Source organism: Cynoglossus semilaevis, chromosome 3 (genome assembly GCF_000523025.1).
Source record: "Cynoglossus semilaevis isolate Cse_v1.0 chromosome 3, Cse_v1.0, whole genome shotgun sequence".
NCBI lineage: Eukaryota > Metazoa > Chordata > Actinopteri > Pleuronectiformes > Cynoglossidae > Cynoglossus > Cynoglossus semilaevis.
Genome location: NC_024309.1, coordinates 13336861 through 13357617, shown reverse-complemented (window position 1 = coordinate 13357617; position 20757 = coordinate 13336861). Strand labels below are relative to the sequence as shown.

Sequence of the window (20757 nt, the reverse complement as noted above, 5' to 3'; positions counted from 1 at the left end):
TGAACGCCATCAGCAACTGGCAGGTCTTCTTCCCCATCCACTTCCAGGAGTACAACCCCGCCGTCCTGTATCGTGACCAACAACCCTCTGCCCCCTCATCTTCCTTCGCCTCAGAGTCGATGCGTGACGGCCACTTCGACCGACACGTCTTCGACGAGGCCTGCTTTTATAACGCGGACTACATGACCGCACGGACCAAGATGGCGGCAGACATCCTAGACAACGAGGAGCTACTGGAAAGCATGGACGTGTACGACATATTTGTCCGCTACTCTGGCCTACATGTGTTCAGAGCCGTAGAGCCAGCGTTGATTCAGAAATACATACGGCGAACATGCAACCCACGCTTTAGCGAGGACATCTACCACCGCTGCGTACTCAGCAACATGGAGGGTCTGGGTTCACGCTCACATTTAGCCATGGCTCTGTTTGAACAGGAACAGGCCAACAGTACCTAAAGGCCACGGCAGTTCCAAAGATCTTTTGTAAAACCGTACAAACGCTGGCTGGACTGAAGTAACTCACACATACATAATGTGAATCGTCATTGATACACTGCAGTTCTCACAGCTTGGTGCCCAAACCTGACCTTAATAAATGTGGTTTGTGCCATCAGGAAGTACATCTGGTGGTAGAAATGTGCCAAAGCACATACAGATTATCTGCTGTGACAATACCTGAATCGTGGAGTTGATGCTCTACCCTGTCTGACACTTGGCAGAAGGACCCGAGGATGTAATAAAAGCAGGAAAACTTTATAGAATGAAACCTTTAACAGATCCAGCGTTCGCACATGCATGGTCTCGGAGTTGTCGGTGATAATCTCTGCTCACTCTGGACCGTTGACTTCTGACACCTGAGCCGTGAAGGTTTCTCTCTCAGTCAGACTTCTGATCCTACTGCTGACTTCTTCTCTCAGGAGCCGAGGAACAATATTTACACTACAGTGAACACATGATGATGATGTAATGGAAAAATAAATGAACAAAAAAAAGATGTATTTGTTAATAATTAATTAAGAACAAAAACATGAGCCATAAAGTCTGATTTTTACTCAGTCACTGAAAAACCACAGAAATAATGTTGCTTAACACTTGATGTTGATGCTGGGCACTTTTTTTTTTGCTCTTTTTCTTTTGAATTTGTTCATTTCTTATTAAAGAGCGACACTGCAGCTGCGTGTTCTTCAAATCGTGCTCGAAAAAGTGTTTACAAGTCGAGAAAAGATCACAAAGATGGAGGGAAGACTAAAGATGGATGATGTAACAGTTGGGGGGGGGTCACACAGCTTTACAGATGATAACAATATTTACCAAATGGAAAAGACAAGTTAATTAAAAAATTGTCACAGTGCTGTAGAAAATCAATACAGTATTTTGTGTATTGATATTTTCTTACAGCCACAATGACACTACACAACTGCTTTGAATGAGGGCTCATAAAAAAAAAGATTTGTCATGACCTCAAAGGTCAACTTCCTATAGTTGGTCGAGCCACGAGACCATACTGTCATACTGTAATCTTTTAGACGACTCATCAGTGCCAGTGCAGCCTCCTTCAGCAGTAACACTCAGGTCTAGAAGACGACGTGTGACGACACGTTCATATTCAGAACCATTAGGCCTCGATGACTCATGAGTTCCGTCCATTTTGTCATACCGTGCAACTCTACTGCAGTGAACACTTTGTTCCAGAGCCAGGAGCCCCACCCCATGCCTCGTCTTCTCACACACACCCTCGGTAATTTCCTTCTCCTGTCTGTACCTCCCCCCTGGTTCTCACTCCAGATGTGAGGGAGGGTCCAGTAGCTGAGACCGGGGCTTAAACTTCACACTGACAGAGTTGACTGGAGCTGAATGGCTCACTTCACACCACCTCTCTCCTCCTTGAGCGGCTCATTCTGAGGCTCCCTCCTCCTCCTCATCCCTCCCCACATCCACCCACCCACCACAGTCTCCATGTGGAGGGGTTGTCTGCTGGGGAGAATAAGGCAGCAGCAGCAGTGAAAGAGGTTCTTTCTGAGGCGTGAGCGTGGCTGCGGTCCGGGACTACGGCAGCGCCATAATTCACAGAGGGAGAGGCCTCCACCTGCCTCCCTGTGGTGGAGGAGGTGAACAATACAGGGTCTGTCTGTCACCACCAGGGAGTGTCAGCACTTTGTGAACACTGCTCCTTTTTTCAGAGGATGCAAAATTTGGGAAATTCAAAGAGACGTTCGAGGGGCCTGGTAGGGGCCGGGGGTGGGGAAGAACAAAACAGTACTTAAAAAAAAATAAATATATATATTACATTCAGGTACTCAGGTAGTATTTTAGCATGGTTTTGTATGGTAAAAATAGCATAAAAGCCAAAAAGGAAAACAATTCTCTGCCACGCTTGACATAATAGTAAAGGACATCCAGACCCTTTTTATAGGAGTCACTAATGTAATGTAAAAATACACAAAGATAGTTAGTCAGTTAGGACTAACTATTCCTAACTGACCAACTATTCCGGAGTCACGGATCCAATTTTGTCCCAGAAATGGCAACAAAAAGTCAACCAGTAACGACCAAAGCTAACATTAGGCCAAAGTTCAGTTCTAAAAATACTTAGATGTTGGAGTAAATAGAGGTAAAATTATGAACTGCTACCAGACAGTCGGCCATTATGAGGATGTGACGTAACTGAACGTCACCGATGTGTTAATGCGCTTCAGAATTGACATTCAGAATATTAGCGTTATCTTGTTTTTTAATTACTTTTTTTTAAAAAAAAGGAACACTACTGAAATACAGAACGAAAACGAATCTTTACTGGAATTGTTCACGAATAACTATTTGCCGGATACGTGCGTAATATTTCAAAACAGTACTTCCTCATTTACCCAACTGTCATGTAGCAGACGATTAAAATGTTTTGGGTCTATTGAAGTATATTTAAGGTGAAATCGTAGTTGTTGTTTTTTTCTCTATAAATTTTCTAAATAATAAATGAGCACAGAAAGCGCATGTAAAATTCCAACGTTCATAAATTATTACTTTATATGGCCACCAGATGTCGCTGTAGGTTGTCCCAAAAGATCAATCCTTTCGCTGAATCGATTGTTCCAGATGATTCCATCTCTTAAATGCTTCGTGCCAATATCAAATAGAGTAAAATTACATTTTAAATGCGTGGCCAAAAGAACCAAAACCTAAATATTAATAATGTATTTACGTGAGATAAATAATAGTTTGTGGGTATGTTTTAATTAAACAATAAAATGTTTTTACCTGTCAGGTTAGCTTCCAAGCCCAGTGTCTACACAAGGTCTCCGCTTCATTAGATACACCTGCTCAACTTCCGGTTGACGTCATTGTCTGATGAACCAGTCACAGTACAGCAGCTTGATTTCGCCAGCGTGTGGCAGGAAAGTTTACAGTTTAAATTCTGCTTCGTTATATGATTTACTGAACGAAAAGTTTAGGCGGGAGAACCACAAACTATAAAATAAACAATAAAGAAATAATAATAATAATAATAAAACAATCCTTAGACTTTGTGGCATTTACAAACTTTGGCAAGCGCTTCTTTATTTACATCCAGGCTGTCTCACAATGTCACAGCTTGTGTTTTCCCTTTTTTTTGTCTTGTCTTGTACAACGTCATCACTGATTACAAGTGTTTACAGATTATGTGTCATTTAAAATCCCCCTGTTGGTCACCCTCGGGTATGACAGTGTAAACGAAGAAGAAGAAGAAAAACAGCCGCTTCTCTTCACAGACACATGCAAGGAGTGAGACTGGACACGTGTCAACAAGAAGTGTGGAGCTGCAGCTCTGCGTCCTCTACAAGGGGGCGCTAGTGTTTCAATGTTTCAATGTGAAGAATGCCCGAGACTAAGATACTACCACTGACTACTGTTGTCCTCTAATGTGTGCAGGTATTAATATAACTTAGACCTAGTAACAAAAACACAGTCAAGAAAGAAACGGGGGGGAAAAAACCCATCACACCTACAGTTAGTTGCTGGTAGGGCACATAATTTTTGGCAAGAAAAAGTTCCCAGAAGGCATTTCTGCAGCCCACAGATAAATGCCCCTCACACGGGCTGCGGCGCCTCCTTGGTTTGATATATATATACAAAGACTGTCTCAGTAGATGTTCGCGGTCATGTTCATGTCCATGGAGCATGCATAGGTCTTCTTCATGAAGCTGGAGCGGAGGGAGTCCCAACATAAGGGTTACAGCACAGTGCAAAGGAACAGAGGGGACATGGTTCCAGCCTGAGGCCGACTGCTGTGTGTGTTCTCCTTCTCAGACATTACAACATATACAAACAAGTCCTGGTGGAGGTGGAGAAGCAGCTCTGACGCTGCAGACCACGTCACGTGATGCAGCCAGCGGGATCAGAGAGTGGCGGGGGTCTGCAGTCTCCCACGACAGACGGGACGAGGAGCTAAAATAAACCAGGCCCAGCCCAGAGTGGACACAGAGGGACACGCTAACACTGCTGCTCCAATCCCACCCTCACCCACCCTTTAACCCCTTCCCCAAACACACACTCACAACACTGTATGCTGTACAGTTGGGAGAAAAAAAAAACATATTTACATTCACATCTAAAAAATCAAACAAACAACGAAAAAAAATTTAGAAATGGACAAAGCTTTCCAAACCGTTGGGCCACACGATCATTGGGTCTTAGTTTTAAAACCACCATTAAAAAAATAAATTAATGAAAAAGTTCAACATTTGGAAGTAAATTCTATTTCACTCTTCTTTTTTTTTTTCTGACTCAGTGCAACCAAATTTGAGTTTGTATGTTGGACCTGTGAAAGTGCAAATAGGACCAAAAGTTTCCGGATGTCGCCGGGCCTTAACAGGAAGTCCATATATGGAGATAAAACACAGAATTGTAACCAAATAAGAACCAAAATTATGTTTCTCTTTTTTTAATTCCTAGTCCATTTTTTAATCTTTTCAAAATTGGACACTTGGACAACTGACCCTACATGTAGTCTACAGATGTGGGCCACAACTATGACAAACCTGGGCCACTTCGGTCGGCCATCTCTGGTAAAGGTCAACTTTTTGGGAGAAAAAAATGGCTGAAAGCCCACTGTGTATGTTAGAGTTGATTTAAAAAACACGTAACAAGTAACTTCAGGTTTTTTTTGCCTGTAACAAAAGGCAAGTATTACCCTAACAGGGCACTTTTTAACTGCCACTTCCAGGGCAGTTACTGCAGGAAGGGTAGGTTCTGTTGTTAGCATCAGCGCTAACACCGCTGCCTGATGTCAATGGTTTTCTATTGGCAGAACAAGCTCTTGGCATAGGCCACATAGGTGGTTGCTTTAGTGCCATCTGTTGGAAAGGGCGAGGATATACTCTAACTCCTCAGAATATACAATTACAATACCGTTCCAAAGGGGGCGCCCAGGGCCAATCAGCGACACAGATATTTAATTAAAGAGGGAACTTTTTCTGGTCACCGGTTAACTTGTAACTTTTTTTAAAAATCAGTTTGTCTTTTTTTTTTGTCCATTTCCGTCTCAAGGCTCATGTTCTGGACTTGTCCTTGTAGTAACCTTTGGTAAATCCTTCAGTACGTCAACAGCTAAACTGAAACTATGACACGAGGAAGAGGCAGTGAACGTGTCGACAAATCCTAGGACTAAAGAAACAGAAAGACTATAAGTTAATGATCAGTTCTTGTTCCTTCCTTCCTTCGTGGAACCTTCTACAGACACAGGCCGGTGTCTGAGAACGTGGTAATACTAACATGTAACTAATACTGCTGCAGCACAGACACACAAACACACTGGTGGACGTGACACTGATCTAAGAACGGATGAAACCTCTCACTGGTCAGGGTGGGTCACAGCATCGACCACATGTGTCCACGCTGTGACCTGTGACCTGTGACGTTGCTGGTGAAAAGTCAGTGTTTCCAGAACACTCTTCTAATCAGGAAAAAAATAAAAACCTCCACAGTCACAGACTTTTGACTCAAACTTCGTCTGGAAAATAATCACGAAGATGAAGACGGCGAGTGTGGACGCCGCTGCCGAGTCGAGCGGAGGGTTTGTCTCGACTTATTTACAGAGAGCGGCAAGAGAGAGAGAGAGCGAGCGATGACGAGGCGTTTGATTATCAGGCAGTGAATCTGAGGATGTTTTTTTTCGACCGACAGGATTCTCCGTCTGTCGCAGCAGCATGGCTGAACGTTTCCTCCTCGTTCTTCTATAACAGTAGTTATACCTCAAACTGTTGGTTTTTTTTTTTTCAAAAGTGACGACCACACATACATCCTTACACACGCACACACACACAGATCAAAAACACACGGCGTCTGCAGTCAGAGGCAGAGGCTCAGTCTAGGTGTTGCGGACGGCTAAGGCCTGTTCCAGCTCCTGTCTCCTCTGCTGGATCTGGAGGAAGGAACGACAGGACAGAAGTGACGTGGATGTTTCTGCAGACTGAGGTGGAACCTCGTGTTCCTGAAGCTCTGGTTCCTTACCTTGCAGTAGAAGTAGCGGCTGACGGCTTCCTGGGACCAGGGCTCGTGGTAAAACGCCGCCCGGCGCTCCTCCTCAGGGTTCCCCACCACGTCTGTCATCAGCTGCAGGAAGAGGAACACAGGAAAAGGTTGGGATTCACTCCTTCAAAATAAAACCAAAATCAGTAGTTTGGATATTCTGTTGATTGGCTCAGGACTTTTAATTTTCAAATTTACTACAATTTGGACCACAAAGGTGTTGATCCTTTGGCCACTAGGGGCCGCCCCAGATCAGAGCAAAGGGAAAACAAATGAGCGTCAAACCTTCAAGTCTCTGCTCTGGGATTTGAGCCAGTCCTGGATGTAGCCCTTGGGGTCCCTGGAGAAGCTGAGCATGAAGTCCCTCTGGATCTTCAGCTGGTTGATGGACTCAATGGTCTCGTGGATCTGGAGGAGGAGCAGAGACAGCGGTGAAGATCAGGGCGGGGTACAGACCCAGACATGTTTGATCAGAGAAGGTGTGGTTCCCCCTTGGACCGACCTTGTTGTCCAATGAGGCGATTTCTTGCTGGTTGGCAGTGGAGAGGAGGAAGCTGCTCATCTGGCTCTTCAGTGGATCTTCAACCTCCACATCGATGTCGTAGCAGGCCGTTTTCTTCTGGTCGTTGGGGTCAACGCTGATGGAGAGCAGGGAGGGGAAAAAAAAGGTGGAATGAATGGGAATTAAACCGACAAACTGCAGAAGTTTAAAACATTGTCCATAAACATCTAAGAATCCAACATGTACCTGATAACATGGTTGATGACGATGGGGTCGGGGGGCAGGAGGAGGTTGGTGAGACGCTGAGGGATCTCAGAGAACTTCAGGCGAGGACAATCAAAGATCTGAGCAGGAGAAAAGACAAAAACTTCAGTAAATCATTACTGTTAGGTTAAACACAGAGTCAGGCCAAATAACACCAAATATATCCCGTTAATAGTGTCTAATAATAAACATAAATATTACAGCAAAGTGAACAGAAAATACTCGCAAATGTACAATACACCTTTACCGCCACAAGGGGGAGCCTACGTCTTACAAGCCATTCGGAGATTTTGTGATTTATATTATAGACTTTTAATTTAAAATGTGAAACAAAAATACAAAATCCCACATTATTATTAATAAGAAATATTATGTCATTTGTTTAATTTTAATTTGTTTATTTATGTTATAGTATTTGTAAATAATGTAAAGGATGATTTTATGTTTTTATTTATTTAAATGTGTTCATTTTTTTTGCATTTTTTTGAGTCCAGTACCTGTTGGAAGTACTTGTCACAGTTGATGTACTCCTTGTCGTGGGAGTCCTGCAGCTTGTTGGTCTTCACGTACTGCCACAGGGCCTGGATGATGCAGGAGCGGGTCTGGGTGTGAATCCCCAGCAGACGGGCCAGACGTGGGTCCAGTTTGAACTGCGGAGGCTGCAAACACACACATACACACACATCACTTTAAACAATGCAACGTCACATCAGCTCAAATCAAAAATCTTGAACTGTCCCTTTAAAACCCCTGCATGTTTGTTTTAATGTGATGTTAAACCTACAGTTTGTTACTAACCCAAATTTTGGACAAAAGAGTTTTTATCCTCACAATGTTTTGACCGCTGTGGCTCTTTGTCGCCCTCACCTGGTAGTCCAGCATCAGCAGCAGAGTGCAGCGAACGCTCACATCTCCCGGCCTTTTCACTTGGAAGCCGTCGGTCTCCTGTGTGGTCGGTGTGCGGTGCCACTGAAAAACACAAAACAACCATTTAAACTCATGTAGGAACTTGAATTTTAGATGGTTTTAAAAACCGACAACTGGTTGACGCTCCCTAACCCTGACACTACAGTTGAACTAAAACCATCATTTTTAGGTCGTGGGAAAACGGGAGCTGCTGTTAAACTGCTGCTCTGTTTGAAATGTTCGTCTCACTCAGAACATTCTGAACAAAGAGTTTGAAACACCAAAGTCATAAAATAACACCCACCTAATTCACCACTAGAGGCAGCAGTGGGTCAGTATCTTCAGCGTAACATTGTGTCAAAGAGCATCATTAACTTTAATTAAAACTTTTATTTAGATTGAGCTAAGTAGTCTTTAAATATCATAAAATCATTTTTAATTAAGAAAAGAAAATCTGATTTCAGTTGGAAATTAAACAGACTTTTTCATCACATGAATTTTAACAGTTAGAATAAAAACATATTTTTCTTATTTGATAAACAAATGGTTCAAAGTCTCCAAATAAAAAAAATATGATGTTTTTAAAAGATTATTTCTACTCTTCTTCATTTTTAGTCTTATGGCTTGTGTGGAATCTTTTAGAATTTTTATTCTAACAAAAAACAAAAAACAAAACAAAACAAAAGAAAAGAAAACACAAAAATTCCTTGTGTTCATTATCAAACAATTCTCACAGACTGAAACCCTTTGTCATTGGACGACAGAGGTGAAAAAAGGTGTTTGTGCAGAAACATGTTTCGTAACAGAATGTGCTAAGAAATGAGTCTGTGTGTGTGTGTGTGTTTGCAGTGAAACGACTCCAAAAGCAGAGCCGTAGAATCAGCAAAAATAAAATTAAAATTAACTCATTAAAATGCACCATTCTCAGGCTGCAGCTCAACATCTGTGGCTTCAGCGCCGCCACCGAGCACAGAGCGGAAACCAAGACTGCGAAAGGTCAGGCGTGTGGCCGTGCACCTGGACGAGGTCAGACGGGTCGGGATCACAGAATCAGCAGACTTTAAATAACGCCCAGAGGTCTTAAAAAAACCCACTGTGATGGCTGCAGTACCGGCTGCAACCACTAGCCTTATTTGGCTCTACAGCTCCTGTTTCACTTCATCTTCTTCAGCTGACTCAGACCAGGCACTGACTGAACCTCAGGCGGCGTAAATAAGCGTAAAAAAAACGTTTTATGATTAAAAAAAGAAAAAATGAATTCAAAGCCGAGCACCAAGAGCCTCAGTTGAATCTGCTCTTAAAGAGAAGGAAAACCTTGAGATGTCATAATTTTCCCTTCTCAAACTACGAGTGGGTTGTCTCTCTTTTTTTATTTTTTTATTTCTTCTTTTTTTCTCTACGTCAATGCGTTCATGAAGACACAGAGTCAAGGGCGGCGCGTGGTTGTTTTATAATCAGGAAATGCTTGTTTCTACGGCTCCTCACATCTGCATGGAAAAAAAAAAACAACCTTGCAAAGCTGAAGAAAAAAAAAACCCAACTCATTGCTGAAGCACAAAACTCAATTAATTCAGAGGTCGGTTCACTCGCTTTATTTTACCACCATTATAAAAGGCACAATAAAAAGGACAGGGTGTTAAATCTGACAAGGGTTCTGTGGAAGGTTCTCCTCGGCCGTACGAACACCTCCTCACCGAAAACTCTTCACCACTAATGGACGAGTTCTCAGATGAAGTCACCGACCCCCCCCACCCCCCCGGTGGCCAACAGGCAACTCAGACCTGGACGGAGTCCAGAAAAAAAAACGCAGCATGGCAACAACTACAGCCTGGTTATTTACGACGGCGCGGTGGCTTAACGCAGTGGAGCTGACGAAGGGCAGATTTATTTGTTTTGCACCCGAGTGTTTTATTTTTATTTCTTTCTTTGAAAGAACAGCTCCACGACAGGAAACGGTTCCACAACAGTACCGGGAATTTTGCGCCTCAGGAACCAGCTGAAATACCAGGCCTGTGTTTTATTTAGTTTTTTTTACAGCTATTGTTCAGTTCAAAGTTTTATCCCGTTTAATCGCAGTGTAGCTGTGGATGTATCGCAATCACCGTATTTTCCGACAAAGGTCACACCGGTGCCCTCAAGCGGTTGTCAATACGAAAATAACATTGTACATTTTCACTGGTACAGGAGTAGCAGACACTGGAACACAAGCCTAGAGTGCACTCTAGTGGCCATCAAGGTGAAAATAACAAACATGTTAAATTATATATTTTTATTATATAAGTCTCACCTGAGTATAAGTCGCAAACCCAGACAAAGGATGAAAAAATGTGCTACTTACTTATTACGGAAAATACAGTATGTAAACCCAGACAAAGGATGAAAAAAAGTGCTACTTACTTATTACGGAAAATACGGTAATCTCAATTAATATTGAGAATTTCGGATTCGTTTCCAATTGCGATTTTTTTGTACATTGTAAACTCACCTCCACCAGGTGGTTGTCAGGACCGTACAGGTCTTTGTCCAACTCGATGACCAGGCTTTTGAAAAAGGACGAGAACTTCTTCTTCTGCTTCCCTGGCTGCACAACAAACACACAAACAAACAAACAGATAACAGGTCAGTCAGTGATCACTCACCTGGACACCCTACAGCAGAGGTCACAACCTCTGGGTCGCTGACCGTAACTGGGACATGGGTCATTCTGAACCAGGTCCAAAATTTAAATTTTTTTTTTTGGAAGTTTGACTTTATCTGTTGTTTATAAAATTAAATATGAGATATAGTAGTAGTAGTAGTAGTACAGTGTGTACTGTGTACTGTGTAGTGTACATTTCCTCTGGCCGACATTCAGAGAAAAAAAAAAAACTCACAGGAGGCTGCGAGGGAGAAGAGCCTAAAGTGAGAAACAGTTTTTTTTTTTCTCTTCTTCTTCTTCTCAGGGTCCACTTCCTCCGAGGTCGACCAGAAATATTTGTGGTTTGTGAAACTTAAATGTCTCCAACCGCTCTAAAAATGACGTCCTTGGCCATGAAACAGCTGAGAACATCACGGCTTTTTGAAGAACTCCTTCCCAGACAAATAAAAAAAAAACAAATAAATATCATTCTTTGGTGTTTTTTTTTTCTCTCCTAATGCTACATTTTCTTCAGCGTTAAACAGATAAAAACATTCATCTGCGGGTGGGGGGGTCAGAAGGGATTCACCCACAGGGGGCGTCGTCAGGCTGAGCCTGCTCTGAGATCAGATCTCAGTGAGTGAGAAGACGACACAGTGTAACGGGACTCACATCATCCAGCAGCTTCCCCTCCACTCTCAACTCCCAGGATGCAATGCTGCCGTCGGAGTCGTCGGCGTCGGGTCGGGCAGGGTTGAAGGTGTTGGAAATGTAGAGCCTCAGTTTACGCTTTTGCTGCTGACACGAACGGCGTAGACAAATATCCACCATTAAAAGTCACAGTTCACAAATACAAATCTATTAATTATAAAAATAACAATGATGTTGATTTAAACATTATTATTATTTAATTTGTATTATTGTTACTATGACATATTTTTATATGAATAAAATAATAATAAAATAATAACTACTCCTATCACTATACAATATTGCATATATATTTATATATATATTTTATATAAAAATTAAATAGTTTTTTTAAGTTTATTTTAAATTAAATTGTAGGATTGTTATTATTTTATTTTTTATTTAAACTATTTAATACATTTTTTTGGTTTCTAATCTCAGAAAAAAATCAAATTTTAAATATATAAAATATTTTATTTTATACTAATCTGACTTTTTCAAGCATTATCAGTAATTGTTTTATTTTCTGCATTTTTCAAATCAAGATTAGTCGTCAGATTTTAAACTCTTTAAATCTGTGACCAGGTTCTTGGACCTTGGCTTCTTTGAACCAGTCAACGAGTTAAAAACCTAAACATTTTAAACTAATTCTCCAGATTAAAGGAGCCACTGATCTTCATAAATAATCAGTGAAAATGAGTTCAACCAGGACAGGCTCAGACCAGCAGTGACTCCTCACCTTCATCGGTCTCTTTAGCGCCTCCTGTATGTCCACGCGTTTGCGCATGATGGTCTGGTCCAGCTTGCGCTCGAAGGCCAGCAGGTCCATGTAGGCCTGGGACTCTGGGACCAGCTCACGGATCTGCTTAAAGAAAAGAAGGGACAAAAACACAACATTAAAATCTCAGCACCGGCCTGAAGGACAGGGGGCGCTGTGGGAGGAAACACGCGGTAGGAATGTCCGATACTAACCTCTTGCCAATATCCGATATGTCGGTATTGTCCTAACATTTAATTTCCAATTTCGATATCAACCGATAACGATATTGTCGGGCAGTGGTGGCCTGGTGGTTAAGGAAGGTAAGTGCAGCCTGCTCACTAAGGTGATTGGTTAAAAGCAGGAGAACACTGTGAGTGCAGTGGTGACAATAATTAATTTTCACTTTCATATACGCCACCATCTGGTGAAAACCAGGCATTGCATTATCATAGGGAAAAGCATATATCGATTCTTACAGAAATTACGTAATTACGCTAATATCGATTGGTCGATATCATTATCACTGCATCATCATATCATTATCGAGGACTCGTTTTAGGGACGACATAAAACAGGTTTATTATTACATTATCTTTTGCAGTTGTAATGTTGATGTTAGAGGCAACGAACAGGAAATACATGATGTTAATATGAAGAGGACACAACACAAAAATCAGCATCTGTGTGTGTGTGTGTGTGTGTGTGTGTGTGCAGTCAACCAGCCAGGACCTCATATATTACCATCCCCATGAAAGTCCTCAGAGCTTCAACACACACACACACACACACTCTCTGCTCCCACTCCTCCCTTCTTCTTCTGTCCTCTTTCATCTTTCCTTCTCCCTTTCATTCCTCCTCTTTCTGAATGTAAACCGGGGCTGAGGAGTCGGGCAGACAGAGGGGGGAGGGAGGGGAGGAGGTGAGGCGGAGGAGAGTGGCAGACATTCCCGATCCCTGACTCATTATTGTGGAGCAGCGCTCCTGCCATGCCGACTGTTATCGTCCTGTCTGCTAGGGGGTATAAACAGTGGGACCAGACCCTGGTCCAGACCTGGTCCAGACGCTGGGAGTCCAGAGTCCAGAGTCCAGACCTCCACGGTCACACTCACCTGTGGAACAAACCCCCCCCCCCCCCGTTCTGATCTACGCCTGCTGTTCCTCTCAGACAGTTCCAATTTAAATCCATAAAACAAAACAAAAAAATCCAAAAAACATCTCAACCCCCCGTCCTCCCTACAGTTACATTCAGAAATCACACACAATCAACTGGCCCCCTTTAGCGACTGACTTCAAAAAAAAATTTTAAAAAATCCCAGGATTCATCGGTTCTGTACACTAATGATGCCAACATGCACACACACACACGCGGAAAAGCAGAGAGAATCACAGAAGCAAAGGTAAAAATATGCAGCCTCACCCTTTGCGGGAGAATCTTGTCTGCCATTTTCCTTCTCTTAGCACTGGAGAGAGTGAGAGAAAGACAGAGAGAAAGAGGGGAAAAAAGAGAGCATGTTACTATGGTGACTGACAGCGTAGCACCCGGGCCATCTGCTGAAATGCTGGGCCACATCCAGCACCTCAGAGTCCCAGCTGTGTGTGTGTATGGTGTGTGTGTGTGTGTGTGTGTGTGTGTTCTCAGAAAGGCAGTCGTCCACCTGCAGAGTCAGAGTCTTTAGGAGCCAAAAAAGTGTCACACATTTATTCTCTGCACACACACACACACGCAGGAGTTTGTTAAGTGTGTTAAGGACATTTTACGGTATAAATTTGTCGACCTTTTAGTCTTAAACAGAAAATCGAGTGTGTGTGTGTGTGTGTCGTGTGTGTGTGTATTTTCATTCATGAATCTCAGGCAGTTTTCTTCATACTCACCATAGAGAACTGGAGTGTGACGACAGTGTGTGTCCACTGGGCGGACATTTATATTCACACAAATAAATAAATAGTTTTTTAATTTTTTTTTTGTTAAATTGAAATCAATTGAAATATATGAAAGGGTTCACAAAATATTTATGATTTTTTTAAATCAAGATCAAGGTAAAAATATATAATTTTTAAAATTATTATCATCATTATTGTTGTTATTATTAGTAAATATTAAATGCCCAAATGTTTATTTTATTGTTCTGGTTTTTATTACTTCACTTATTAATAATATTAAGATTTTGAAAACTAGGTTTGATTTTGAAACGTTTTTTTATTTATTTAAATACTTAGAAAATAAATAGTTTTCAAGATTTTCAAGAACATTTCTGCAGTAACTTTGTCGGAATATTTTCAACAAGAACAAGGAAAAGCCTCCAAAATCTAATTGGGGTTCATTTTCAACAAGAACAAGGAAAAGCCTCTAAAATCTAAATGAGGAATTCACTGAGAGCTCTGTGTTAAATCAGTGAATGGATTTCAAACCAACAACCTCCTCGTGTTTCTACAAATCCACGTTAAAACCTGGAAATAAATCGCCATGATTTGATTTTTGTTTCCAAACTGCGGTCAACTGTATGTTGTCTTTTCATCATACAGCGCTGCGACACCGTATGCAGTTAAACTAGCATGCCAAATACTGAGGCGGGCCCCCTAGTGGAGAGCAGTGCAAACTGAAACACAAACCTACATCACAGCAGTCCAGTTAATTCGACAGGGGGGTCAATATATCTCTCTCATCTACTTCTTTTTGTTATTATCATCCAGCTACTTCAAAACGGGGGGTGAGGGGGAAGGATTTCCCATCATGCCATGCTCCAAAGTCCAAAGCATGCAGCATCATCTAGTTCAACTCATTCAGGGGAGAAGTGAGCGCAGGGAGACAGGGCTACAAAAGTCCAGAGTCAGAGGTAAGAAAAGGGACATGCAGCAGAGTAAACTCCTACTTTGATCCGAGCGTGGGATCTGATTGGGGCTCTCTCATGTCCATCTGCCTCGTCGACATCTCATTGGCTCCCGGGAATCCGACTGGCTTCCTAAGAATCGGTGAGGATTTGAAGGTGGTCCGATTAGCGTTTGTGAGGAGACACACACTCAGAGAGAAGAGGAGAGACACCTGGTGGCGCTGACTCCCCGTGTGTGTGCGCGTGTGTGTGTGAGAGAGACTCGAGGGTTTATTAGAGAGGACGGGTGTGGGACTACACACACACAGAGACACACACAGACACACACAGACAGAGACCAGACCCAGGGAGTCGTCCTGCTCCTCACAGACTCACTCCCTCCACAAAGATGCAGAGTAACCGTAGAAAGACCAGCTTCACACACACACACACACACACTGAGAATGGACACACAGCAGACTGGGGGGTCGGGGGGGGAGGGGGTAAACAAACATGGTGCCACAGTTTGGTTCAGCTCTTAATTAAAAATACTTGTTTTTCTTTGAAGAACCAAAGAAAACAAACACACGACTCCAAATATTTGAGTTTCCCTCCGTTTCTGTTTTTCCAAGACCAAGAACTTCTGCTCTAGACTGAGGTCTCCCACACGAAACAGTACCAGGAACTGTTACCATGTGACAGTGGAACTCTGACTCACAGCTCAGAGAACGATAACTCCTTTTTCCAACCCTCTAATTTTATGAACTTCATGGACGGTTAACGTTAGGAGAAGACGGAGAACTGGAGTGAAACCATCAGTGTTTCTGATGACGTTCCTGATTGGTCAGGAAATGATCAACTCTACTCCACGGAATATTTCTGACCAATCACTTGATGATAAATGAGGAGATCATCTAGAAGAATGAAGAAATGGTTATTAAATATAAATATGCTGATAAATGAAGACTGTTGAAGTTAGTTAGTTGAAGTAAAAATCTTTTCCTTCATTTTTTCCATTTCATTTTCACCAAATATAACTTTAACTAAATCTTATTCATCAGAAACTTTCTTTCTGCTCAGACTTGACCTGACTTTTTCAAAAGTTCTCATTGGTCAAAAGGTGAGGGATTTGTTTAATAAAAGAAAAGGTTTGAGGTTTGGTTTCAAGGACTAACAGAGGACTGGACAAAAAAAAAAAAAAAAGAAGCTGTAAAGTACTGAGTCTTTGTAGTAGTTTAGTACAGTCTAAAGAGTCTTTGAAAAGAACCAATAGAAAGTACCGGTGCCCCCCCCAACCTAAAATGTGTGAGGCGATGGACGAATCTTTGTGTCTTCACTTCACTCAGCTCGAATAAAACAGTTAGTTAAAATAAATCTCCTCTACTGTCCCTGCCACGGAACCAGGAGCTAATCGCTCCAGCTGTCGTTTTCGACAAAGTTTTTATCAAATTCTGTTGAACTAAAGCGCTGATTTTATCAATTCTATACGTCTTCTGTTGTTGTTTTATTTTTTATTCACCGCGGCAAACATTTTACAACAGGAATCTTGACTTAATGAGATGTAAAAGTCACAAACAAGCAGAGCTAGGGTTAGCTTAGCTTCTCTACATGCTAACTAATGTTAGCTACGGTTTTGCTATTTTAGTAAATACTGTATTTCAAAGTTCTTTCCCATGGAATATACTAGAACTTTTTTGTATGCGGCGCAGTACTTACCCTAAAGAAGCTGGTCCACATCAGTACCAGCTAACACACACAGTCACTGGTATTAATTATTAAAAACATAACGATCTGCTGTAGTACCTCTGCAGACCTCCTATAGGTGGCGTCCCCTCCAATTAAAAACCTGTGTTGTCATTTAAATTCACATGGACTGAACTTTTAAACCTGTACTTTTTTCTGTCCTTTTTGTTTATTTATTTTTATTTTTTAATGATGTCATGTTTATGAAGAATTAGCATTAGCACTCTGCGGCTAACACTCTGCAGCAGCATATACATGTCTATTTATTAATGCGGCAGGCTGTGAGTAATCAATATTTTTTTGTATCTGCTGTAGTTGTGGGCAGCACGATTCCGTCCATTAATAGAATATTAGCACTATTTGTAGGACGCGGGGCAGAGTATTTATACCCAGAATGAAACCAAAAAGAAACCGACGGCTATTTTTAGCCTCAGCTTTGCAGAGGACGGTGTTTGTTTTAATGCTGCAGAGCGAGCGTAGCGGAGGACCAGAAGGTCTCAATGACAGGGCCTACACACACACACTCACACACACACTCAGGTGTTAGTCTGTGATGCTGGAGTCTCAGCTTTTTTTTTTTTTTTTAACTGGACGCTTACGAAGCAACAGCAAGAAGAAAGAAAGGACAGATACACCTGGACAGGTCACCCTGGACCATTGATCAGACTCTGGACTGCCTCTCTGGGGTGGGGGGGGTTAGATCTGCTCTGACGCAGAACCCCCCCACATCCCCCCACTCTCCTCGATCTGTTGGACAAGGCAGCCTAATTGTGTGTGGATCAATGTCGCTGCAGATGATGAGAGAGTGAAACAGAGAAAGACGGAGGTCCACAGAGTGTGCATATTGATCAGCAGAAAAATCGAGCCAGTCCTGTTGTGTCCAGGTCGTGGTAGAAAATTTTTAAAGATTAAAAAAAAAAAAAAAAATACAATTCTTGATTGTCCTTGAAAAATATGTTTCAAGGCCCGTATTGATCATTTCCTGTTTCTAAAACCTAATTAAATCATCCAATCAAATGCCTCCAAAAGTGCAGTCCACAACTGCTAACATTAATGCTTACACAAAAGCTGATGGGTCCGCCTAGAGGTACAAGGAGGAACAGCAGCGTTGTTTGTCTCAGTGACATTGTTTATTTATCTAACTGTGTGTAATTATTTATATGTTTAATTCTGCTTCAGTCCTGCTATTTTTACACGTGGTACTCGTTAAATTCTAATTACTATTATCCTAGTTAGCAGCTAGTTAGCTCTTAGCATGCTAAAAGGATTTCTGTTGGAGCCTAGCTGAGCATTTTTTAACCCAGTACAACGTGAACCATTCTAGTGATTTAATAAAAACCAAAGTCAGTTCTAGTTGGTTTCATTTTTATGTAAGTTCAATGTGATTTTTTTTTCAGGGCTAATATTTATGTATTAGTGGGGCAACATTTAGCTATAGCTAGTATTCGTTTTTTTGCTATTTTTTGCTAGCCGAGCCACCCTTTTTCTGAGCAAGCATTTCACAGTTTCCTGTTAAACTTGAGACATTAGACAATAACAAAAGATATATAAATATATTTGCCATGACTTCAGTTTTTCAGTGGTCACTCATGTAAAAAGTGTGTGGAAAAATAAAAATAAATTTAAAGAAAGTGAAATAAAAGCAGGAAATGGACACACACACACACACACACAGTCATGGTTTCGCTTCTCAGTAAGAACATTGAGACTGACTGAACGAGGAGAAAAAAAACTTCACTAAATCTGGAGAATGTTCTGTTTAGAAACAACGATGAGAGAAAACAGTGTAAGAAGACGGAGCTGCAGACGGTTTTGATTTGTTCTGCAGGTTTTTATCTCCAATTCAGGGGAAAACATCCAACAGCTGCTGCGTTGTTGTTCCCTCACAGACGAATTAAAAACAGAATCGACTTCTTTTATTCTCATGGTCTTTTTTTTTTTACCTTTAAAACCAATGACGGTCCCATTAGTGAGGCTGCAACCACCGACCTGATACAATCTTTTTTTCTTCTTCTTTTGTTTTTGACCTCAGTCAACATGGGCTTAATCACTTTAACGACCTGTGATCTATCACAGTGATTAATTAGAGCTGCTGTGATATATTAACTGTCCCCAGGCTTAAATATAATAATTATCATATAAATTATAACGAGCTGGGAATAAATATCCTGCTGTTTTAAGGCTTAAACGCTGGTGCATTCTAAATATAAAGCTGATAATTATATGATTGTGGTAAAAAAAAAAAAATCACTATAAGAGTGAAAGTCTGAGGTTATAGTTTTGTGTTTTGCTCAGTTCAAACATCGACAGCCCCCTGATGTCGTTGTGGTTTTTTGGGCCGTACTTTTACGTCCTACGTGGGATGCACACTCACTTTCTGGTCCGGTTCTGGACGGACTGCTGCTGCTGCTGCTGCTGCTGTTGCTGCTGCTGCTGCTGGACCTGCTGGGAGGGGGCAGGCCTCTTACGGCTGGGCTCCATCACCGGGGAGGGCAGGCCGGGCCGCACCGTCGGGCTGCCGCCGAACGGTGGGCCGGGGGGCCCCATGGGAGCTCCCTGATGGGGCATCCTCGCTCCGGACGGCATACCAGGACGCTGGGAGTTGGCAAGAAAAAGAAAACAAGGTCAGACGAGGGTCTTCAAGGTCCTTCAGGTCAAGGACCTCCAAAACTGATGAACATTCAACAGATTTTCAAATGTCAACAGAGTCATCTTTTAATTCCGATCAACCAAAAGTTTCACGACCTTCCTACAGTCTGTCCTCGGACCATTTTGATTTGTGGACCCCCCGTTGAACACCATTGACGTACAAAGGAAAATCATTCACAAGTTGCAGAAAAAAGTGCTTCTAAAAATACAACACTTTTATCAAACTGGTGGATTGAAAAGATCTAAGGAACATTCTTAGTCTCTTTTGACGAAAACAACAAGCGTCTACTCGGGAACATCGGTACCACAGGAGCCAGAACCAGGAACTAGGTGCTACCGGGACAAGGTCAATCCTGGGTCAGACCAAAAACCACTCAGACTGACATTCACACCTATGGTTCAACCAAGTACCAGGAAAAAAAGTCAAAAAAATTGGTTTCAGTGTCTGGTGTTTTTTTATAATAAACTGAGATATCTGAACAGAAATGATTTTCTCATATTCTTACGTGTCACATTTTCACTTTTCAACGCTTTCATCCAGACCCTGACTCTTTAACACCGGACCAGACCAGCACCAAGACTGGCCTTGTTCAAAGGCACACAGTGTTTTTTTTTCCAGATAATCTAAGAAGAACAAGAACTGAACCCAGAACAGCTGTGTTTTAGTCTCGCTTCTTCAGTTCTTTAAACAAAAATTTGGTTTAACGGCTACAGAAAAAAAAAATCACACGCAGAGGAACCTGTGAAACAATGCAAACAGTGTCAGAAGCCACAGTCCCACAGTCTGGTTCTGACGCCTGGGAACAACTGGGAGACCCTTCACCTGTGCCTGTCACTCCCATGGCAACAGCTGCCCCCCCCCCACCCCACTCCCCCTCTGTCTGAAACCCCAGGCTGGTGTTTATGTGATGGAGACTAAATCTTTACGCTAACTGCTGCAACCAACGAAAACATTCACCGTAAATATTATAATATATAAACGTTGTCAAACTGTCAAACAAACGAAAAATGTCAAACACTGCATTTGTTATTTCCACAAAGTACTGCTGTGTATATTAGTACTTGTTGGTAATATATTTTTTAAATTTAAAAGAAATTATTATCGTTGCCCCCAACACCACGTTTTTTAACGCAGCTGAAACGGGTTCAAAACAAACAAACAAAAAAAACATCTCAGAGGAGAGAATCAGTCGACACTGGGGGAGGGCCACGTTATCAGGCCCCCGCTTTGAAATGGTGAGCGCGCTCAGATCCTGCGATAAGGCGGCGGAGCAGACGTCGCTGTCACTCTAGAGTTGACTGGAAGGGCGGGGGGG

The 20757-nt window shown here is 42.0% G+C and overlaps 2 protein-coding genes across 13 annotated transcripts in view; one reads left to right on the top strand and one right to left on the bottom strand.

Annotated features, from left to right (window-relative positions):
- chpf2 (chondroitin polymerizing factor 2) overlaps positions 1-1191 on the top strand; it is a 5775-nt gene extending 4584 nt beyond the window's left edge. Inside the window, 1 exon segment of the mRNA XM_025054319.1 lies at positions 1-1191. This exon segment is cut by the window's left edge and continues 46 nt beyond it. Coding sequence (XP_024910087.1) covers positions 1-458 — 458 coding nt within the window. The 3' untranslated portion in view covers positions 459-1191.
- Positions 1192-4912: 3721 nt separating this feature from the next.
- smarcd3b (SWI/SNF related BAF chromatin remodeling complex subunit D3b) overlaps positions 4913-20757 on the bottom strand; it is a 39280-nt gene continuing 23435 nt past the window's right edge. For 2 of the 12 annotated variants that reach the window (XM_008308199.3, XM_008308194.3), the window contains exons 2-14: positions 19167-19387; positions 15113-15202; positions 13660-13702; positions 12222-12347; positions 11465-11590; positions 10661-10756; positions 8101-8238; positions 7767-7928; positions 7252-7349; positions 7006-7141; positions 6789-6911; positions 6486-6587; positions 4913-6396 (exon numbers count right to left, since the gene is read on the bottom strand). In XM_008308199.3, the coding sequence (XP_008306421.1) occupies positions 6343-6396; positions 6486-6587; positions 6789-6911; positions 7006-7141; positions 7252-7349; positions 7767-7928; positions 8101-8238; positions 10661-10756; positions 11465-11590; positions 12222-12347; positions 13660-13702; positions 15113-15202; positions 19167-19387 (1515 nt within the window). In that variant the 3' untranslated portion in view covers positions 4913-6342. The remainder of the gene's footprint in view (positions 6397-6485; positions 6588-6788; positions 6912-7005; positions 7142-7251; positions 7350-7766; positions 7929-8100; positions 8239-10660; positions 10757-11464; positions 11591-12221; positions 12348-13659; positions 13703-15112; positions 15203-19166; positions 19388-20757) is intronic. The other 10 variants (XM_017031742.2, XM_017031743.2, XM_017031741.2 and 7 more) reach the window with 10 other exon arrangements.